This window comes from Gracilinanus agilis, chromosome 1 (assembly GCF_016433145.1).
Source record: "Gracilinanus agilis isolate LMUSP501 chromosome 1, AgileGrace, whole genome shotgun sequence".
NCBI classification, from domain to species: Eukaryota; Metazoa; Chordata; class Mammalia; order Didelphimorphia; family Didelphidae; genus Gracilinanus; species Gracilinanus agilis.
This window is the reverse complement of record NC_058130.1, coordinates 774,570,092-774,587,277: the sequence shown is the minus strand read 5'-3', so window position 1 is coordinate 774,587,277 and position 17,186 is coordinate 774,570,092. Positions and strand designations below refer to the sequence as shown.

Here is a 17,186-nt window from a genome sequence, read left to right as displayed (position 1 = left end):
GGGTTCAGGGGGGGCCCAGAACCGAGCCGCCTTGCGTGTGTCGTGCAGGGCCATGGGCAGCCTGCAGCAGGCCCTGGTGTGCTTCGAGAAGAGGCTGGTGGTGGCGCACGAGCTGGGGGAGGCCGTGGACAAGGCCCAGGCGTACGGGGAGCTGGGCAGCCTGCACAGCCAGCTGGGCAACTACGAGCAGGCCATCTCGTGCCTGGAGCGCCAGCTGAACCTGGCCCGCGACATGAAGGACCGGGCCCTGGAGAGCGACGCCGCCTGCGGCCTGGGCGGCGTCTACCAGCAGATGGGCGAGTACGACACGGCCCTCCAGTACCACCAGCTGGACCTGCAGATCGCCGAGGAGACCAACAACCCCTCGGGCCAGGGCCGGGCCTACGGCAACCTGGGCCTCACCTACGAGTCTCTGGGCACCTTCGAGAGGGCCGTCGTGTACCAGGAGCAGCACCTGAGCATCGCCGCCCAGATGAACGACCTGGTGGCCAAGACCGTGTCGTACAGCAGCCTGGGTCGGACCCACCACGCCCTGCAGAACTACTCGCAGGCCGTCATGTACCTGCAGGAAGGTAGGTGTCCGCTGGGGGAAATCGAGGCCCGGGAAAGGGAACCACAAGGGGCCGAGAAGGGGCAAGCCCTGGGCCGGGAGATGCCAGGCGGGCCCTGGGAAGGCACTTGTTAAACCTCCGGCCTGAGCCTGGGTACCCCAGAACAGGTGGGTGCGACACACCGGGGCCTCCCGGGCCGTCCTGTGATCGCCCCATGGCTCGGGGGCTCGGCCGAGGGGAGCCATAAGCTGGAGGCCATGCCGGGAGGGGCAGGCGTCGCTCTCGGGGCATTTGTGATGCTCTCTGAGCTCAGAGCCGCTCTTCCCCCGCCTCCTCCCCACCCAGAGTTGCCCATTCTCTGCTCCCAGGCCACTGGGAGAACAGGAGGCCTGGCACCCTCTGGGGTCCCTCAGGTGGGCACGGGGCCAGGCAGTGACCTGCAGCCTCCCGAGAGGGGGCGACGTGGGCACTGTTGTCTCCATTTTATAGATGAGGAAACAAAGGCTGAGCGAGGCCGGGTGCCCCGCCCCAAATCCCCTGACTAGCGGCGGCTGTGCCAGGTCCAGCCTCTGGGCCCCAGAGCAGGCCTTTCCCACAGGCCCGTGTTGGGCCTCTTCTCTGATTTTGGAAATGCCAGGAGGCTCCGAGAGCCCCTCTCCTCTGCCCTGGGCATGTGTGCCTGTGGCTGGCAGGGCCTGTCCCTCATGCCCCCGGAGGCACAGAACCCTGATGCCCAGGACAGAAAGTCAGCCGCATTTGTCAGAAGAGCCAGGTGCCTCTCGGGGCGGCCAGGGCCCCAGGGAAGGCGTCCGGCTCTCCGAGCGTGCCCGCTTCCCTCCTGTACGGAGCGGGGGGCCTCTTTCCTCTCAGCTCGGGGCCTTCTGCAGAACTCGGACGGAGCGTAACAGCTTGTTGTTCCCTTCAGCGTCTCCTCTCTGGTTTCAGGTCTGAGGCTGGCCGAGCAGCTGGGAAGGAGAGAGGATGAAGCCAAGATTCGCCATGGTCTCGGCCTCTCCCTTTGGGCCAGCGGAAACCTGGAGGAGTCCCAGCACCAGGTGAGCACGAGCGCATGAGCGGAGGCCGACCTCCGACGTAGAGAAGAGGATTCCCGCCGGAGCTAGGCCAACTTGGGCCCCGGGGCTCATCCTGTCTGCTCCCGGGCCCCTGCTGCAGGGGTCCCTGCCTGGCGTCCCACAGTCTCCATTCCCCAGAAGTGAAAAGACACAGGGGCAGCTGGGTGGATGGAGAGCCAGGCCTAGAGATGGGAAGTCCTGGGTTCTAATCTAGCCCCAGGTCCGTCCTAGCTGTGTGACCCTGGACTAGTCACCTAACCCCCATTGCCTAGCCCTTCTGGCTCTTCTGCCTCAGGACCGATACACAGTATTGATTCAAAGACCAAAGGCAAGGGATGTTTAAGGAAAGGACAGACAAAGGGTTTGGGGAAAACACTCCTCCGCCAGAATGACTTCCCCACAGACTCCTCTAGCACTTGGGGTTCTCCCTGATCTAACAGTTTTGAATATGCTTCATTACAGCAACAAATGACCCAGAAACGAATGCAATTGGCTTAAGGTCTTGGCCCATTAGTGGAGCTAGCAGTGATGTCCATCTCACATGTCTCTGGCCCTTTAAGGGCTTTCCTCCCCAGAATCCCATGAGGAAGGGCATGGCCAAGGGCCATCTGAGAGGGAGAGAAGGGGGTCCTCCAGCCAGGCCAAGGCTGGGGGATCTCTGTGGCCTCGGAAGGGAGTCCAAGCCTAGGGGTCTGGGGCTGGGCACAGTGCGTGCGTGTGCGTAGGAGGGCGCTGAGAGTCCTGGACACCTCTACGGGGTTGGGAGCCACAGGCAGACAGCCTTGTTAACTGAGAGAGCATCCCGGCCTGTGTGCTCACACCTCTCCAGCTCTGCCCTGCTGGGCTTCTCAGAAGGAGGGCAGTGTAGAACCAGGAGCACACGTGCAGATGGGGAGGTTCATGCAGTCTAAGCTATGACAAATGGTTTTTACCATCTATTTTCAAATTGATCAAAAGGATTGTAGGCAGACGGGAAGCCGAGACATTATCCTCAGCACCAGAGCTCGTAGCAGACAGAGGCTAGACTCAGTCTTCTGCTTAGAATTGGAGAGAAAGGACTTGCCCATGGCTCTCATGAGCCTCCTGGGGCTTACTAGAAGGGAAAGATGGGGGGTAAAAGGCTCTGCCACTCCTCTGGGCCCCCTTGGGCCTTTCTCCTGGTCTCTGTAGAAGGAGGAACTCAGGCTGGATGGCCTCTGAGCCCCGTCCTCGCTCTGGATGCTTCCCCTCCTGCCACCTCCTCCCCCCAAGCCAGAGAGCCTCATTGCTACTTCCCCAGTGTGGTGGCTCCCTGCAAAATGTCCGTCTTCTTGAGCAGGGCTACTTCACCAGCCCGTCCCAATGGAAAGGTTCTTCTCTGAGATAGCACGGGTGGGAAGTGATGAAGCCAGGCTCCAAATGCTATGGCCATTGCTGTCCCTGCTGATGGAGGGGCACCCCTTCTGGGCAGAGAGCAGTGGTCCTGAGGCACCATTATTTCCAAATTGTAATCCAAGTAGGCACTAGATTACAACTGATTTCTTTTAGACCTAACCATCTCCATGCCATTCCCTACATGTCTAAGGGTTCAAATCTGGCCTTGGACATTTCCTAGCTGTGGGACCCTAGGCAAGTCACTTAACCTCCAGTACCTAGTTCTTAACACTCTTCTGTCTTGCAATCTATATGCAGCATTAATTTTAAGGTGGAAGGTAAAGTTTTTTTTAAAAAGTAATGAACCAAGCAAATATCTACAAATTGTCTCCTCCATGCTGGGCCAGAAGGAAGCAGCCATGTCCTCAAGGTGCCTGCATCCTCTTACAGAAACAATGGGTGTAGAGATGACATGCACACAGTTTAAACCAGGAAGCACCCACTGAAAACTCTACCATGTAACGAACTCATTGTCTGAGGTTTTAGCAAAGGGCCATTTGACTCCATGCTCACAAAGGCAAATTGGAAAAGAAGGACATCTTCCGTCAGGCTCGTTTCTAAATATTCAGATATAGAAGCAACCAGGCAACTGCCCAGGCCTATGAGAACTTCTGCTGACTCAGTTGGGCCAGATGGTCCTAAGCAGGTGATTCAGGCCCTTGAGGCCAGAGGCAGCTCCTGAGACCTACCAGGGCAGAGCATGTGCTGACCTCCTCCAATGGGCTGGTGTGTTTCCGGGTCTGTGGCACCCTTCACTCATGAGCTGTGCCAGGCTTGGTCAAGCCTGGGCTGAGACAGCTAAGACAGTGTATGGCTGGACTAGCCCCTGAACCTGCCCAGCAGAGGACAAGTGATCAGGGCTGGCATGCCTCTGGCATTGCCACAGGAGCCCATAATCCCTCTGCGCCAATGGGGAACATCAAACACTGATTGCACAGATACTAATAAAGCTCCTTCTCTGGGCCAAGCACAAGAGACAGGAAAAACGAAGCATTCCCTGCCCTCAGGTAGCTTCGGTTCTACTAGGGAGACTTCACACACACAGATGACTCCGTATAAGCATGAATAAAAGGAAGGCCTCTCTCCCTCCGAGATGATCCTTTGAGGAGCATCTACCAAACAGCATGGGCATGAGTCCAGAGCGCCCCTGGGCCCCAGCCTCCATAGGAGCAGGTCCCCTTTCTCTGCATCTAAAGATGCACAGTGTGCTTTCTTCAAAGTAATGCTATAAGGCTGATCTTACTATTAATTAGTATTAGTAATTAACTAGTATTATTAATTATTCAGATGAGCAAACTGAGATTCCCAAGGGTGACTGACTTTCCAGGGGGTTCCAGCAAGGTTTCAGCCAGGATTCAGACCCAAGTCTCCAGAGCCCTTTCTACTGTGGATACCCCAAATTTGCCCTTCCCTTCCCTGAAGATCAGGATCTCCTAGTCTGCCAGTACAGCCTAGATCCAAGGCCATCCATGCTTCCATTTCTTTGTTCCTTGATGGTACGGGGGGGTGGGGGGGAGGGAGGGAGTGCAAAAGTCATGCCATGATCACGACTAGGGAGGGTTCTGGACCCTGGCTGGAGGGGAGCCATCACCCTCTTCCCCTCTCTCTCTCTCTCTCTGTAGCTCTACAGAGCATCAGCCTTATTTGAAACGATCCGCCATGAGGTTCAGCTAAGCACCGACTACAAACTGTCCCTGTTTGACCTGCAGACATCCTCGTACCAGGCCTTGCAGCGGGTGCTCGTCAGCCTTGGTGAGAGAGAAGTCTCTGTTGGGCTCTTCCAATTGGTACTCATTAAGAGAAAGTCTGATTTTTAGCCCTAGGAGGCTGGGAAGCCCTTGCCAGAGATTGTGTAAAAAAATCATCAATTAGAGCTGAGGAACTTGAGGACATTGAATGTCAAGTCTAGAAGGCCCTTTAGAGACCTGCTTGTTTTATGGAGTAAAGGTCACTTGTCTGTAAGGGCAGGATTCAAACTCAGGTCTTGTGACTGGAAATCCAGTGTGCTTTTCACTTGGTCTCATTTGTTTTTCACTATTAAATGGGAGATCTTAGAGTAGAAATCTTTTCCTTTGCAGTACCAATGCTGAATTCCCATTTTGTTTTAAAACCAGTTTTTTCAGGAGTTCTTTTCACTCCTATTTGACATTTGTATGGACAGACAGACTCTGAGCCTCTCAGGCTGGCTAGTGCCCACTGTGGTCTGTGGTCCCGCCTGCCCCAGTTGTACTTGCATGCCCTCCACAGACAGGAGGGTGCTTCTGACTTCCCTGCATTCAGGCTTTTCTTTGGCCTGTCTCATGAGAATCATCTTCATAGTGCAGAAACCATGGAGTTCCAGCCAGGCACCTTGACATGCTCACACGTCTGAAGCCAGCTGTTGGGATTTCCCAATGATCTATGTCCACTCAGGCCCACCCCCACATGACTCGCTCATTCTCATTGATCCATATTTGCAGTTTGTCTATAATCTGTTCTAATTAGAGCACCGGCTTCCATCCTGCCCTTTGGAGATGATTTACCGACATGAAGAAAATGAGGGCTACTCTTCTGCTTAATGACAAGAGAATTTTTTAAAAACCTCTTCCTTAGACACACGTATAAATCATCCATTCAGCAGGGCAGTAGAGCAGCCTCTGTGCACGCTGGACCCAAGGCTGAGAATGCAGGGCACCCCCTGGGTGAGGGTGTACGCCAGAGGTTGGGAGAAAAGGGCAAGCGGGGCCTCATCTTGAGCCTCTGGCTGGGCTCCTTCCCTTGGCCTTCAGGGGCCACAGGCCAGGGGTGCTGAAGGCAGGTTGGTGGAGGGTCATCCTCCCAGAGCCCGGCTGCCCTCTGATGGGCCATTCTCTGCCTCTGTCCAGGCCATCACGACGAAGCCCTTGCCGTGGCAGAGAGAGGAAGGACCAGAGCGTTTGCCGATCTTCTGGTAGAACGTCAGACTGGCCATCAGGACTCTGACCCTTACTCACCGGTGACAATTGACCAGATCCTAGAGATGGTGAACAGCCAGCGGGGACTCGTGCTCTACTACTCCCTGGCAGCCGGCTACCTGTACAGCTGGCTGCTCGCTCCTGGGGCAGGTAAGAGCTTTCTCTCGTGGGCACAGGGCGCTCGGGGCCCAGAGAGGGGAAATTAAGAGGGGAGGCGGAGGAAGTGCATTACCAAAGAGCAACCCAAGAAATTCATCCCATGGAGTTCAGCAAAAATCGAGATACGGTCCGTTTTTCACGGGGGGGCATTCAATTAACAAGACAGCTCAACTTCCTCATTCCCCCCAGTCTCCCAGCCTCTCTTGTGAGTATGGAACCATTTATCTTGGAGGACCAAGTGCAGGGAGGATCCATTTGAAGAGCAGCCCTATTTGCAGGCAGCTGTTGTTCATTATCTAATAAAGTGATGACTGCAATCTTAATGAGTTCTTTCTGGATATAATTTAATAATTGTGACCCTTCGTCATGACAGCTAAAGAGTCTAAAGTGATAACGGCGCTTCCATCAGACTTTTAAGGAGAGCCTCACATTAAGAATTTCTGAAGTGGCAGGCCAGGGTTTAACCAGTTCTGTTGTGAACCTACATCCAAATCTTTTAATGATTAAATTAACTTTAGATGCAAGGGCTGTACAGTTTCACTAAATGCAGAATCACTAATTAGCTGCGAGGGCCATATTTTTTGCATAATAAAATGCTGATGGCTCTCCCACATTGGAGAGACACCAAATCCAATAAGAGTTTATTGACTGGAGAAGTGGGTCTTATAATTGGAAGTCATAGGCGTCTTTTGAATGCGTGTTAGCTGTTTTCTAAAAGTAGAAGAGTGAGAAAGGATTACCAAGCTTTTCTTGACTATTTCGAGATTTTTTTTTGACCTAACAGAAATTGCCTTTGAATGATGTTGGCAAAGTGACAGGCCAGAGAAGCTTCTTAGTCACTAAATTCTGTTGCGTTTTAATTCTTTCCCCTGGAATGCTACTTTTTATATAATCTTTTCCCCACAGCCATGTAAGCACCCTTCCTCCCTCTGACCTTTCTACACTAGAAATTGTCACTGCTGGTGGATCCCATTGGGACTCCTTTAATATTCATCATGGCAGAACCCCTCTTTAATGCTGATCTCAAAAGACAGGCCTAATCCCTCTGTGATGTTATGGCAAGTTTCTCCTATATCCAAATCTGGGTAATGGTGAGCCAGGCTATTATGGAGATTCTGGGGGATCTCTTTCTGTTCCTCATGGTTTTCTGAGGGACTCTGAAGGTGTGATCCTCACTCCCCTAGACCCAACCACATATAATTAGCCAGGCCCTTCCAAGCCAACATGCTCCATCATGGTAGATTGCCTATGTGTGCGGCCCAGCCAGCCTGTTTTCTGCCTTAGCTCTGCAGGTGATTGTTGTCTTCATTGACCATGGAGATGCTTTAACATTCAAGTGCATATAGGTGCCCCCACCAGCATCCCCACCTGCCCCTCCTGGGTGCTGTCCAGAGGACCTCTCTGTCAGAGCCACATTAGAGTGCACCAAGGGCTTTCCCTTCTCTACAGCCTGTCCACATTGTGGGAGTGGGCACCACTGCAGCACATGGGCCAGCCAGCCACCAACTTGCTCTTGCTCCGATTTGTTACCAGACAGATTAGACTAGTGATTCCCAAAGTGGGTGCCACTGCCCCCTGGTGGGTGCTGCAGCGATCCAGGAGGGCGGTGATGGCCACAGGTGCATTTATCATTCCTATTAATTGCTATTAAAATTTTTAAAAATTAATTTCCAGGGAGCTAAGTAATATTTTTTCTGGATAGGGGGTGGTAGGCCAAAAAAGTTTGGGAACCACTGGATTAGGCAGAATGGCTCCAGGTGCAGTCTTATAAGACGGATGTTCTGTGATTCCCCTCCTTGGGCCCATATCTCTTCTCCCAGTCTACCACAGCCTTTCTCTGGCCAGAAATTTTCCCATTGCCCTGTGGTTATTCCACAATTTTGAATCATTGGAAATTGTGGGTTCCTGTGATTCACAGCTCCATAGCATCACTGGAAAAGCATGAGTGTGAAAAAAAAAAAAGTTTTGTACACGATATGTCTGTTTAAAAAAAAAATTGTGAATTTACTTATTTTTTTATTGGTGCCTTTTGTTACTGATACATCCCTGCCCAGCAAACTCAACCTTAGAGCAAAGATTTGAAAAGCAAAGGAAGAAAAACCAGTTCAGCAAAACCTGCCATCCTCTCAGTCACACCTGGCAGTATGTCCAATATTCTACCCTCATCCTTCTCCATGTCCTGAGTGGATGGAAAGAGAGAGGGTCACAGGGAAAGAAAGAGGAGGTAGGGAGACAGGAAAGGAAGAGAAGAAAGGAGGGAATAAGGGCAAGAAGGAGAGAAGGAGGGAGGGAATGAGGGAAAGAAGGAGAGGAGGAGGGAAGAAATGAGAGAAGGAAGGAGGAAATGGGGTAGGAAGGAGAGGAGGAGGGAAGAAATGAGAGAAGGAAGGAGGGAATGAGGGCAGGAAGGAGAGGAGGGAGGGAATGAGGGAAAGAAGGAGAGGAGGAGGGAAGAAATGAGAGAAGGAAGAAGGAAATGGGATAGGAAGGAGAGGAGGAGGGAAGAAATGAGAGGAAGGAGGGAATGGGGTAGGAAGGAGAGGAGGAGGGAGAGAATGAGGGAGAGGAGGGAAGAAATGAGAGAAGGAAGAAGGAAATGGGGTAGGAAGGAGAGGAGGAGGGAAGAAATGAGAGAAGGAAGGAGGAAATGGGGTAGGAAGGAGAGGAGGAGGGAAGAAATGAGAGGAGGAAGGAGGGAATGAGGGCAGGAAGAAGAGGAGGAAAGGAGGATGGGAGGTCTGTTTCCTCCACTCTTGCCCAAGGCCAAGCCTCATCATTGTAATTACAGAGCATTTTGTTTGTTTTTTATCGTTTGTTATGTTGACATTGTTATACTCGTTGTGTATATTGTTTGCCCGGTTCTGCCACAGATAGATTTTTTTAAACACACACTTTGATATGCATTCCGTTGGCCTTTTAAAAATGCATCTGTTTTAATGTCCTTTTGTGAAATGAAAGGCGGTGGATATAAAAGCAATCTTTTTGCTCAGCCTTTCATGAGCCGGGAGCCATGTACATGCAATCTGGGTGTCCATTCATAGCTGCTCTTCTGTGCGGTTATTGGAAAGGGGCTCTCTTTAGTAGATACAGCTGAGAAACATCTCTTCTAAAATTGATACAAGGTGGTTGTGATTCCAGGTCTCTTCCAAACATCTCTTCTGAGTGCAAACCCCATTTGTAAAGCACCAAATTAGATTTCAAGTCCCCCAAATCCCTTGGGTGCCCCTGCCCACTTTGCATTTCTTGGGGAGTCCGGGGGGGTGCTATATTTTTTTCCAAATGAGATAATGAATGTGGAGCACTTTGTAAACCTTTCAGCTTTCTATAAATGTCAGCTTCTCTCACGGTTCTTTGTGAACTTGTCTCAGCCAACTACCATTCTTCGATGGTCATCATTGGATGATTGCCTCCTGCCTGCTGTCATGTCTGCAGTTTATTTCTCGTTGCAGGAATTCTCAAGTTTCATGAATATTATCTGGGCGACAACATGACAGAAAACTCCAGTGACTTCCAGGAAACCAGCAGTGTGATTCTCCAGACAGTCACCAGCTCTGCCCTCGAGCAGTATATTGCCAGCGTTCGGGAGGCCTTGGGAGTGGATTCATATTATACCAGGTGGGTCCAGAAATTCCTGTGCCAGGCTTTAGAGCTTAACCTTTGAAGCTTTTTACACAAATGTCCTGTTGTGAGCTAAGCTCGGGCATCCTTTGTAACCACACTTCTGAGATCAGACTGTTGATAGTTCTTAGAGATAAAACTGCGCATTTCTGTTGAGTGCAAACTCCCAGCAAATGACACCTCGGTGGGTTGTCCCGATCATTTTCAGTAATTTCCCCCGAGGTAGGGAAGGGTCTCAGCAGAATCAGGCATTTTCTCTAAGTGGAGTGTGTAGGTGGTTTAACCATCACCAACAATTTAATTTTAGTGTAACCAGCTAATTAAAATTGAGCTTTGTTTTCAGTCATAAGCTGACATATAATGATTAGGTTTGTGCAGTAGCTGCCTGCCAGTTGGGGAGAATTGGGGAGAATGACTCTGCGCCAATGATAAGGAATGGAGGGGGGATTTGTTGGGAGGGGGGCCTAGCAAGGCCGGGCTGACCCGTCCAGCCACGTAACCTGACAGGGCCCTGCAGAGGGAAGGCAATTGCTCTGGCCTACAACTGCCAGCCTGTCACGAGAGCCTGCATTTTCATGTAGTCGGGAAGTTATTTTGTGAAATGAACAATTGCCCAAATGTCGGTTGGAAACATCACGAGGTTGTTGTGGGGGGCTCCCCAGCCACCCCCTCCCCTCGATTTTCTGTTCGGTGATTAGCCTCCATCTGGCAGATGATCGCTGGCACCAGGTCCCCGACACCAGTGGGCAGCATCCGTTCATCTCTTGAATGATGCCGTTTGTAATTCTCAGAAGTCCTGGTACCTTTCGGGCTTCTTGAGAGACGCCGAGTCTGGACTCTGGAGCTCGCCTCCAGATGGCTACCATGGGATCCTCCGTGATCCATCTCGGGCCCTTGGGAGGGGAGCAGAAATCCAGACCCGGGAAACAAAAGGCTTTTCTTCAACCTCAAAATCACAGAGTGGGAGAGCCTGGGGAGATCACTTCAGCCCCCTCCCCAACTTGGAGAGGAGGAATGGCAGAGGCCAGGTGACTTGGCCAAGGCCGGCAGACCAGCAGGTGGCCGGGTCGGGCCTTACCCTCGGGGCTCCGAACCTGGCAGGCCCTGCTGTACTCTGCCACCTCCTAATTATGTACTCTGAGCCCAGGTAACAAGGGCAGGGCCATGGTGACTTCTCCACAGGGTGCCCAGGGGAGGGCATACCAGCACTGCTCGCAGCGCCAAGGTAGCATAAAAACAACAGAAATGAGCATGTCCAAAACAGGAAGAATCCGTTAAAGTAGGCCCTGGCAGCCATTGTGCTCGGGTGAGCTTAGTGCTGCTCCTCTCGTTGGAGGGGCTCTGCTGGGTCCTGGGTCTCTGCCAACCACCTATAAAGGGGGATCCCAACCCCTGCCGACTCAGGGCCAGCTTTGTGCACTAGTGATGGAAAGGAGGCGGCGCATGCACAGAGCACCGACTGTATGCCAGACCTCTCACCTGGATCTGGTTCATCTACTTATTCTGGGTAGAAAAACTGGGCCCGTGTTCTTCCCCTTTGTTCCCTTCATCCCTGTGGTCTGCTCTTCCTTGGATAGTACTGGCCCAGCTGAACTCTGACCTTCCTGCTGATGTCCTGCCACCAGATGCTTAGGAAGGAAGTGCTTCATGTGCCTTGCAGAAACATCCATTATTATTTCATTTTGTTTTGTATGTCATCTCTCCTTCTAACTGTAAACTGTAAGCTTCAGGAGAACAGGCTTCGTGAATTAGCAATTATCTTTGGTTTTTCCCTAGTGCCTATAAGGGCCAAAGAAATGTTTCTAAGTGTATGGATGAATACCAAGTCAGGAGTCCAGAAGATAAGAAGAAAGGGGATGGCTTACAAAATGAATACCCTCAGAGACTCGCCAGAATAGGGCGGGAGTGCTGGATCTAATCCCAGTGGCACTTGCTGTGGGTTTCCATCCACTGATACACATTTATTTAAATGCCTACTATGTGTCAGACTGTGGGGATACCAATATGAAAGTAAAAGAGTCCTTGCACTCTACTGGGAGGACAGAACATATTCACAGCTAAAATATAGTCTATGTACTAAATATAGACACAGGGATTGAGGAGAGGGGATAGCACTAATCATTGGCACAATCAGGAATGGCTTCTTGAAGAAGGTGGAAATGGATCTGAGCCTTGAAGGGTGCTGGGAGCTCTGGATGCCAGAGGTAAGAGGGGAAAATATTCCAAGAATGGAGGGCACTTGGTACCTTTGTAAGCAGGAGGCAGGAGAGAGAGAAAGTCCATCTGTTTTCCTACAACATAGAATCAACCTTGAAAGTTAGTCTAGGTCCAGGCTATGAAGGTTTTCCCATACCAAGAGAGAAGTTGATATTGTACTACATTTTATTTTTTAATTCAAAGACAAAGATATTTTGTTTTCCCAGTCACATGTAATGATTTTCAACATACATCTTCCAAAGTCATAAGATCCAAATTATCTCCCTCCTTTCCTTCCCTTTCCTTTCCGGAGATGGTAACCAATTAGATCTGAGTTATACATGTATTACTGTGCAAAACATACTTATGTATTGGCTGTTATTATAAGTATGAGAATATTCATAAAACCCAAACCCCAGAATAAAGCCATAAATAAACTGATGTGAAAGGTAGTGTGCTTTGATCTGCATCGTGACTCCAGTCATGAGTCCTCCTGAATTGTCCTGCATCATTGTATTGCTGAGAGTAGCTAAGTCTGTCACAGCTGATCATTGGACAATATTGCAGTCACTGTGTACAACGTTCTCCTGGTTCTGCTCATTTCACTCTGCATCAGTCCATGAAGGTCTCTCCAGCTCTTTCTGAAATCCTCCTGTTCCTCATTCCTTATAGCACAGCAGTATTCTATCACCATCATATGCCACAGATTGTTCAGCCATTCCCCAATGGAGGGACATCCATCCCCTCAGTTTCCAATTCTTTACCACCACAAGAAGAGCTGCTATAAATATTTTTGTGCAAGTAGGTCCTTTCCTCTTTTGTGGTCTCCTCAGTGTATAGATCTAGTAGTGGTAGAATACAATGAGAGACTATGCCTCTTAATAGCCATTTGAGCACAGTTCCCTGTTGCCCTCCAGAAAGGTTGGATCCATTCACAAGGAGTTGGTATTTTATGGCAGTTGCCCTTGGGCAGCCCCCAAAGTTTCTTCATCAGGAGGGGAATGGTATGGCCAGACCTAGCTCTGAGAACATCATCTTTCTGGTCTGTGGAAGATGGCTTAGAGCTTATAGTAAAGCACAATCAACCAGAGCTAATTGGGTTGGGAGGGTGAGTGAGAGTAGAGAACTGAAGGTGACTGCTGGGCTTTGAATCTGGAAGGCTGGTGGGATGCTCAGCAGAACCAGAGAAGTGAGGAGGACAACTGGGCTTGGAAGGACAAGTGAGGAGTTCTATTCTGAACATGCTGATTTGGGGTGAACACATCCAGCGGGACTCAGAGACACAGGAGCTCAGGAGAGAGGTAAGGGGGGGCTGGGCTGTGGATCTGAGAGTAGTTGTGATTGTCAGCATTAGCCTCATCATTGCTGGCATCCATATAGCACTTGAAGGTTTGCAAAGTGCTTTTACTCAAGACAATCAGCTCTGAAAGACTTGGGGGTGCTGGTGAGCATAAGGACCAATCTTATTTCCAAAGAACTCATGATAAAACCTGATATTCACCTCCATAGAGAGAAGCGATGAACTTAGAGTACAGATGAAAGTATTTTCTCTCTCTCTCTCTTCCTTCCTTCCTTCCTTCCTCCCTCCCTCTCTTCCTCCTTCATCTCTCCTTTCTTCCTTCTTTCTTTCAAGCATAATACACCATGTAATGTTCTCTTGTGGCACTCCTGGGTAGTTTTCATTTATGGCACAACCCTGGGAGAGGTTTTCAAGACCAGAGGCTCTTGGCAGAACTTTATACCATTATATATAGAAGTGAATTTTAATTTTTTGACTGTGAAATTCTAATGAAGAACTTGTATGGCTCCGTGTTCTTTACAGCTGAGATGGACTTACAGGATCAGTCAATCCATAAGCATTTTTAAGCCCTACTGAGTGTCAGATGCTGGCCTAAGTTCTGGAGGTATAAAGATTAGCTAAAGCAGGGTCCCTGCTTTCAAAGAGATCCCATTCTAATTGGGGAGACAACAGGCAAACAGCTATGGACAAGAAGATATAATCGGGGTAAATAAATGGGAGATAATCTCCAAAGAAAGGCAGTAGCTAGTTCCCCCACCAATCTCTCCCCCCCTCCCAGATAGAAAAAGAAACACACAATCCCTGTAACTAATTAGTGACATCAAGCCAAAAAAACCACCCTTGGGCCAGGAGCCCTATGTGTTGTGTACTTTGAGCTACAGACCCTCACTGGCCTGAGGAGAGCTCCTCAAGGCTTTCCAAGTTCCTTTTCCTTACCCTGTGGTCATTACTCTGTAATTTGTTCTCCTGGGTCTTCCCACTTTTCTTTATATCAGTTCATACAGTTTCTCCCAGATTTCTCCTTCTCCTTTATTTCTTCTGGCACAGTAATATTCGATTGCATTCATATAGTGTATTTCCTTCAATCATTTCCGAATACACAGGAATTTCCGGTTCTTTGCCTCCACAAAAAGAGCTGCTATAAGTATTTTCTTACTTGAGAATCTTTTTCTTTTCTTTTATCTCTTCAGGATTTAGGCTTAGTAGTGAGTGTCTGGGCAATGGGTGTGCACAGTTTAATAGCTCTGGAGGCACAGTCCCAAATTGCTTTCCAGAATGGCTAACTTCACAGCTCCATCAATATGGCATTAGTAAATCTATTCTCCCACATCCCCTCCAACCCTTGTCACTTCCAGTTTTTGTCATCTTTGTCATTCTGGAGGGGGTGAGGAACAACAATTGATTTATTTTATATTTCTCTAATAGGTGATTTGTAGCATTTTCTTTCTTAAGATTGTTAAAAGCTTAGATTTTTTTTCCTTTGAAAACTGCTTCAGAATTAGGGTTAGGGTTAGTTAAGTGAAATATGTTTTATTATTATCTTTTTTTTAACCCTTACTCTCCATCTTAGAATCAATATTGTTCATTGGTCCCAAGGCAGAAGACTTGTAAGGGCTAGACAAACTGGATTAAATTATTTGCCCAGGGTAATATAGCTAGGAAGTGTCTGAGGTCACATCTGAACCCAGGATCTCCCATCTTGAGGCCTGGCTCTCAATCCACTGAGTCACCTTGCTGTCCTCTACTAATTATCTTTTGAGGAATAACTCTTATTAAAAGTTTGAATCAGTTCCACACCTAGTTATAATCTGTGTATAAGAGAAAGTTGCTGCAAAGATTTTTCTCCAGTTAACTATTTCTCTTCTAATCTTAACTGCATTGATTTTGTTTGTACAACAGTGAGTCCTTGCCCCAGAAGTTACTTTGGGTTTCTCAAATGTCTTATTATAATGTTCATTTTGTTCTGTGTGACCTAATCTGTTCCACTAATAAGCTTTTCTATTTTTTTGGTCACCATTAAATACTTCCAATCATTACTATTTTGAACTATAGATTAAGATTGGTTACTTCTAGGCCCCTTCCTGCCACTTTTTTCCCCCTGAGAATCTTGATCTTTTAAAATTCATCCAAAATTATTATACTTTTTTCCCTTTCAAATATTTTGATAGTTTGGTTGGCATGGCACTGAATACGTAAATTAATTTAGGTAGTATTGTTATATTCATTATATTGGTACAGCCCAACCATGAGCAATTAATCTCTCCACTTATTTCGGTCTTTATTTCTGTAAACAATATTTTGTAGCTATATTCATATAGTTCCTTTGTGTCTATCTTGATAGATAGAATCCTAGATTTTTTTATGTTCTATAATTCTTTTGGATGAAATCAATATATTTTTTCCTGCTGGTTTTTGTTGGTTATAGATGGAAAGGATGGCTTGGGTATGAGTACCTATGTGTGCATGTTCATTTCATATCCTGTTACTTTGCTAAAGATATTAGTTGTTTCAATTTGTTTTTAGTTGTGTTGCTAAGATTCTCCATTTAATCACTCCATTTTTGCTCATCTAATTGCAATAGCTATCACTTCCAACACTATGTTGAATAGTAGTAACAGTTAATGGACATCCTTGTTTTACCCCTGGTCTTATAGGAAAGGCCTTAATTTTATCACCATTTGCATAGAATGCTAGACACCAGTTTTAGATAGATACAGCTTATACTAAAGAAAGCTCCGTCTAAATCCCTTTGTTTTTACTGTTGTTTTTTTTAACTGAAATAAGAATTATATTTTTCAAAAGTTTTTTATTCACCTCTTAATTTAGTCATATGATTGTTTTACTTATGGCCTATTTATCATTTTCCTAATATTAAAATTGTATTCCTGGCATAAATCCTCCCTGGTCACATTGTAAAATGAAATTGATAATGGCTTTATCTTTACAAATATTTCATTTAAAATGTTTGTGTTTATATTCATTAGGTTTCTGGTCTTTAGTTTTGGGGGGGGGGAGTTAATGTTTTTTCTCCTCTGATTTGTTTTTCTCTGCTTTATGTAATACAACCATATTTGTATTAGAGAAGAAACTTGGTGTGATCTTTTCTTCCATATTTTTGCAAGCAGACATGTAATATTGGCATTAAATGGTCTTTGAATATTAGAGATGATTCATTTCTAAACCCATCTGGTTCTGATATTTTTCTTTGGGAGTTTATTTATGACTTGTTCAATGTCTTTTACTAAAATTGGTTTATTTAAATTCTCTTTGTCTTTTTATTATGCTAATCCAAAATACTTTCTATTTTGTAGCTAATTATCTATTTCATTTAAAATGTGATTTTATTGGCATATAATTGGGCAAAAACATTTCTAATAGTTTTCTTTATTTTTTTCATTTGTTGGAATTTTCCCTTTTTATTTTTGATACTGCCAGTTTGGTTTTCCTTTCTTTTTAAAAACCTGACTAGCTAATGGCACATCCATTCTGCCCCACCTCCACCCCATAACAGCTTTTCATTTTCATTTTATTTGAAAAGATGTACATTGTTTTTTCCTTTTAGTTTCATGCATTTTTTCTTTGATTTTCTGAATTTCATTTCAATGTTTGTTTCAGGTTTTTGATTTGTTGTTTTTCTAGGTTTCTTTGAAGTTTTTTATGATTTGACCAATTAATTGATCTGTTCTTTCTCTGGCTCTTTTTTATTTTTTTTATGTCCCCTTGGGACAGTTTCAACTGTCAACTTCAACCCCAAAATTCTGATTTCAGTATCTCATTGGCATCATTTTTTTAAATTTTAATTTTGAATATTTTCCCATAGTTCATGTTTCATGTTCTTTCCTTATCTCCCAAACCCACCCCCCCCAACTCATAGCCGACGCACAATTCCACTGGGTTTTACATGTATCATTGGTCCTCCTTCCTTCCCTTCTCTTTCCTTCCT

General features: G+C 47.2%; 1 protein-coding gene across 1 annotated transcript in view; it reads left to right on the top strand.

Annotated features, from left to right (window-relative positions):
- Window positions 1–17,186, top strand: part of TTC28 (tetratricopeptide repeat domain 28) — a 664,121-nt gene that overhangs the window by 529,901 nt on the left and 117,034 nt on the right. The window contains exons 8-12 of the mRNA XM_044685476.1: window positions 49–572; window positions 1,497–1,606; window positions 4,660–4,789; window positions 5,902–6,120; window positions 9,579–9,744. Of these exons, the coding sequence (XP_044541411.1) occupies window positions 49–572; window positions 1,497–1,606; window positions 4,660–4,789; window positions 5,902–6,120; window positions 9,579–9,744 (1,149 nt within the window). The remainder of the gene's footprint in view (window positions 1–48; window positions 573–1,496; window positions 1,607–4,659; window positions 4,790–5,901; window positions 6,121–9,578; window positions 9,745–17,186) is intronic.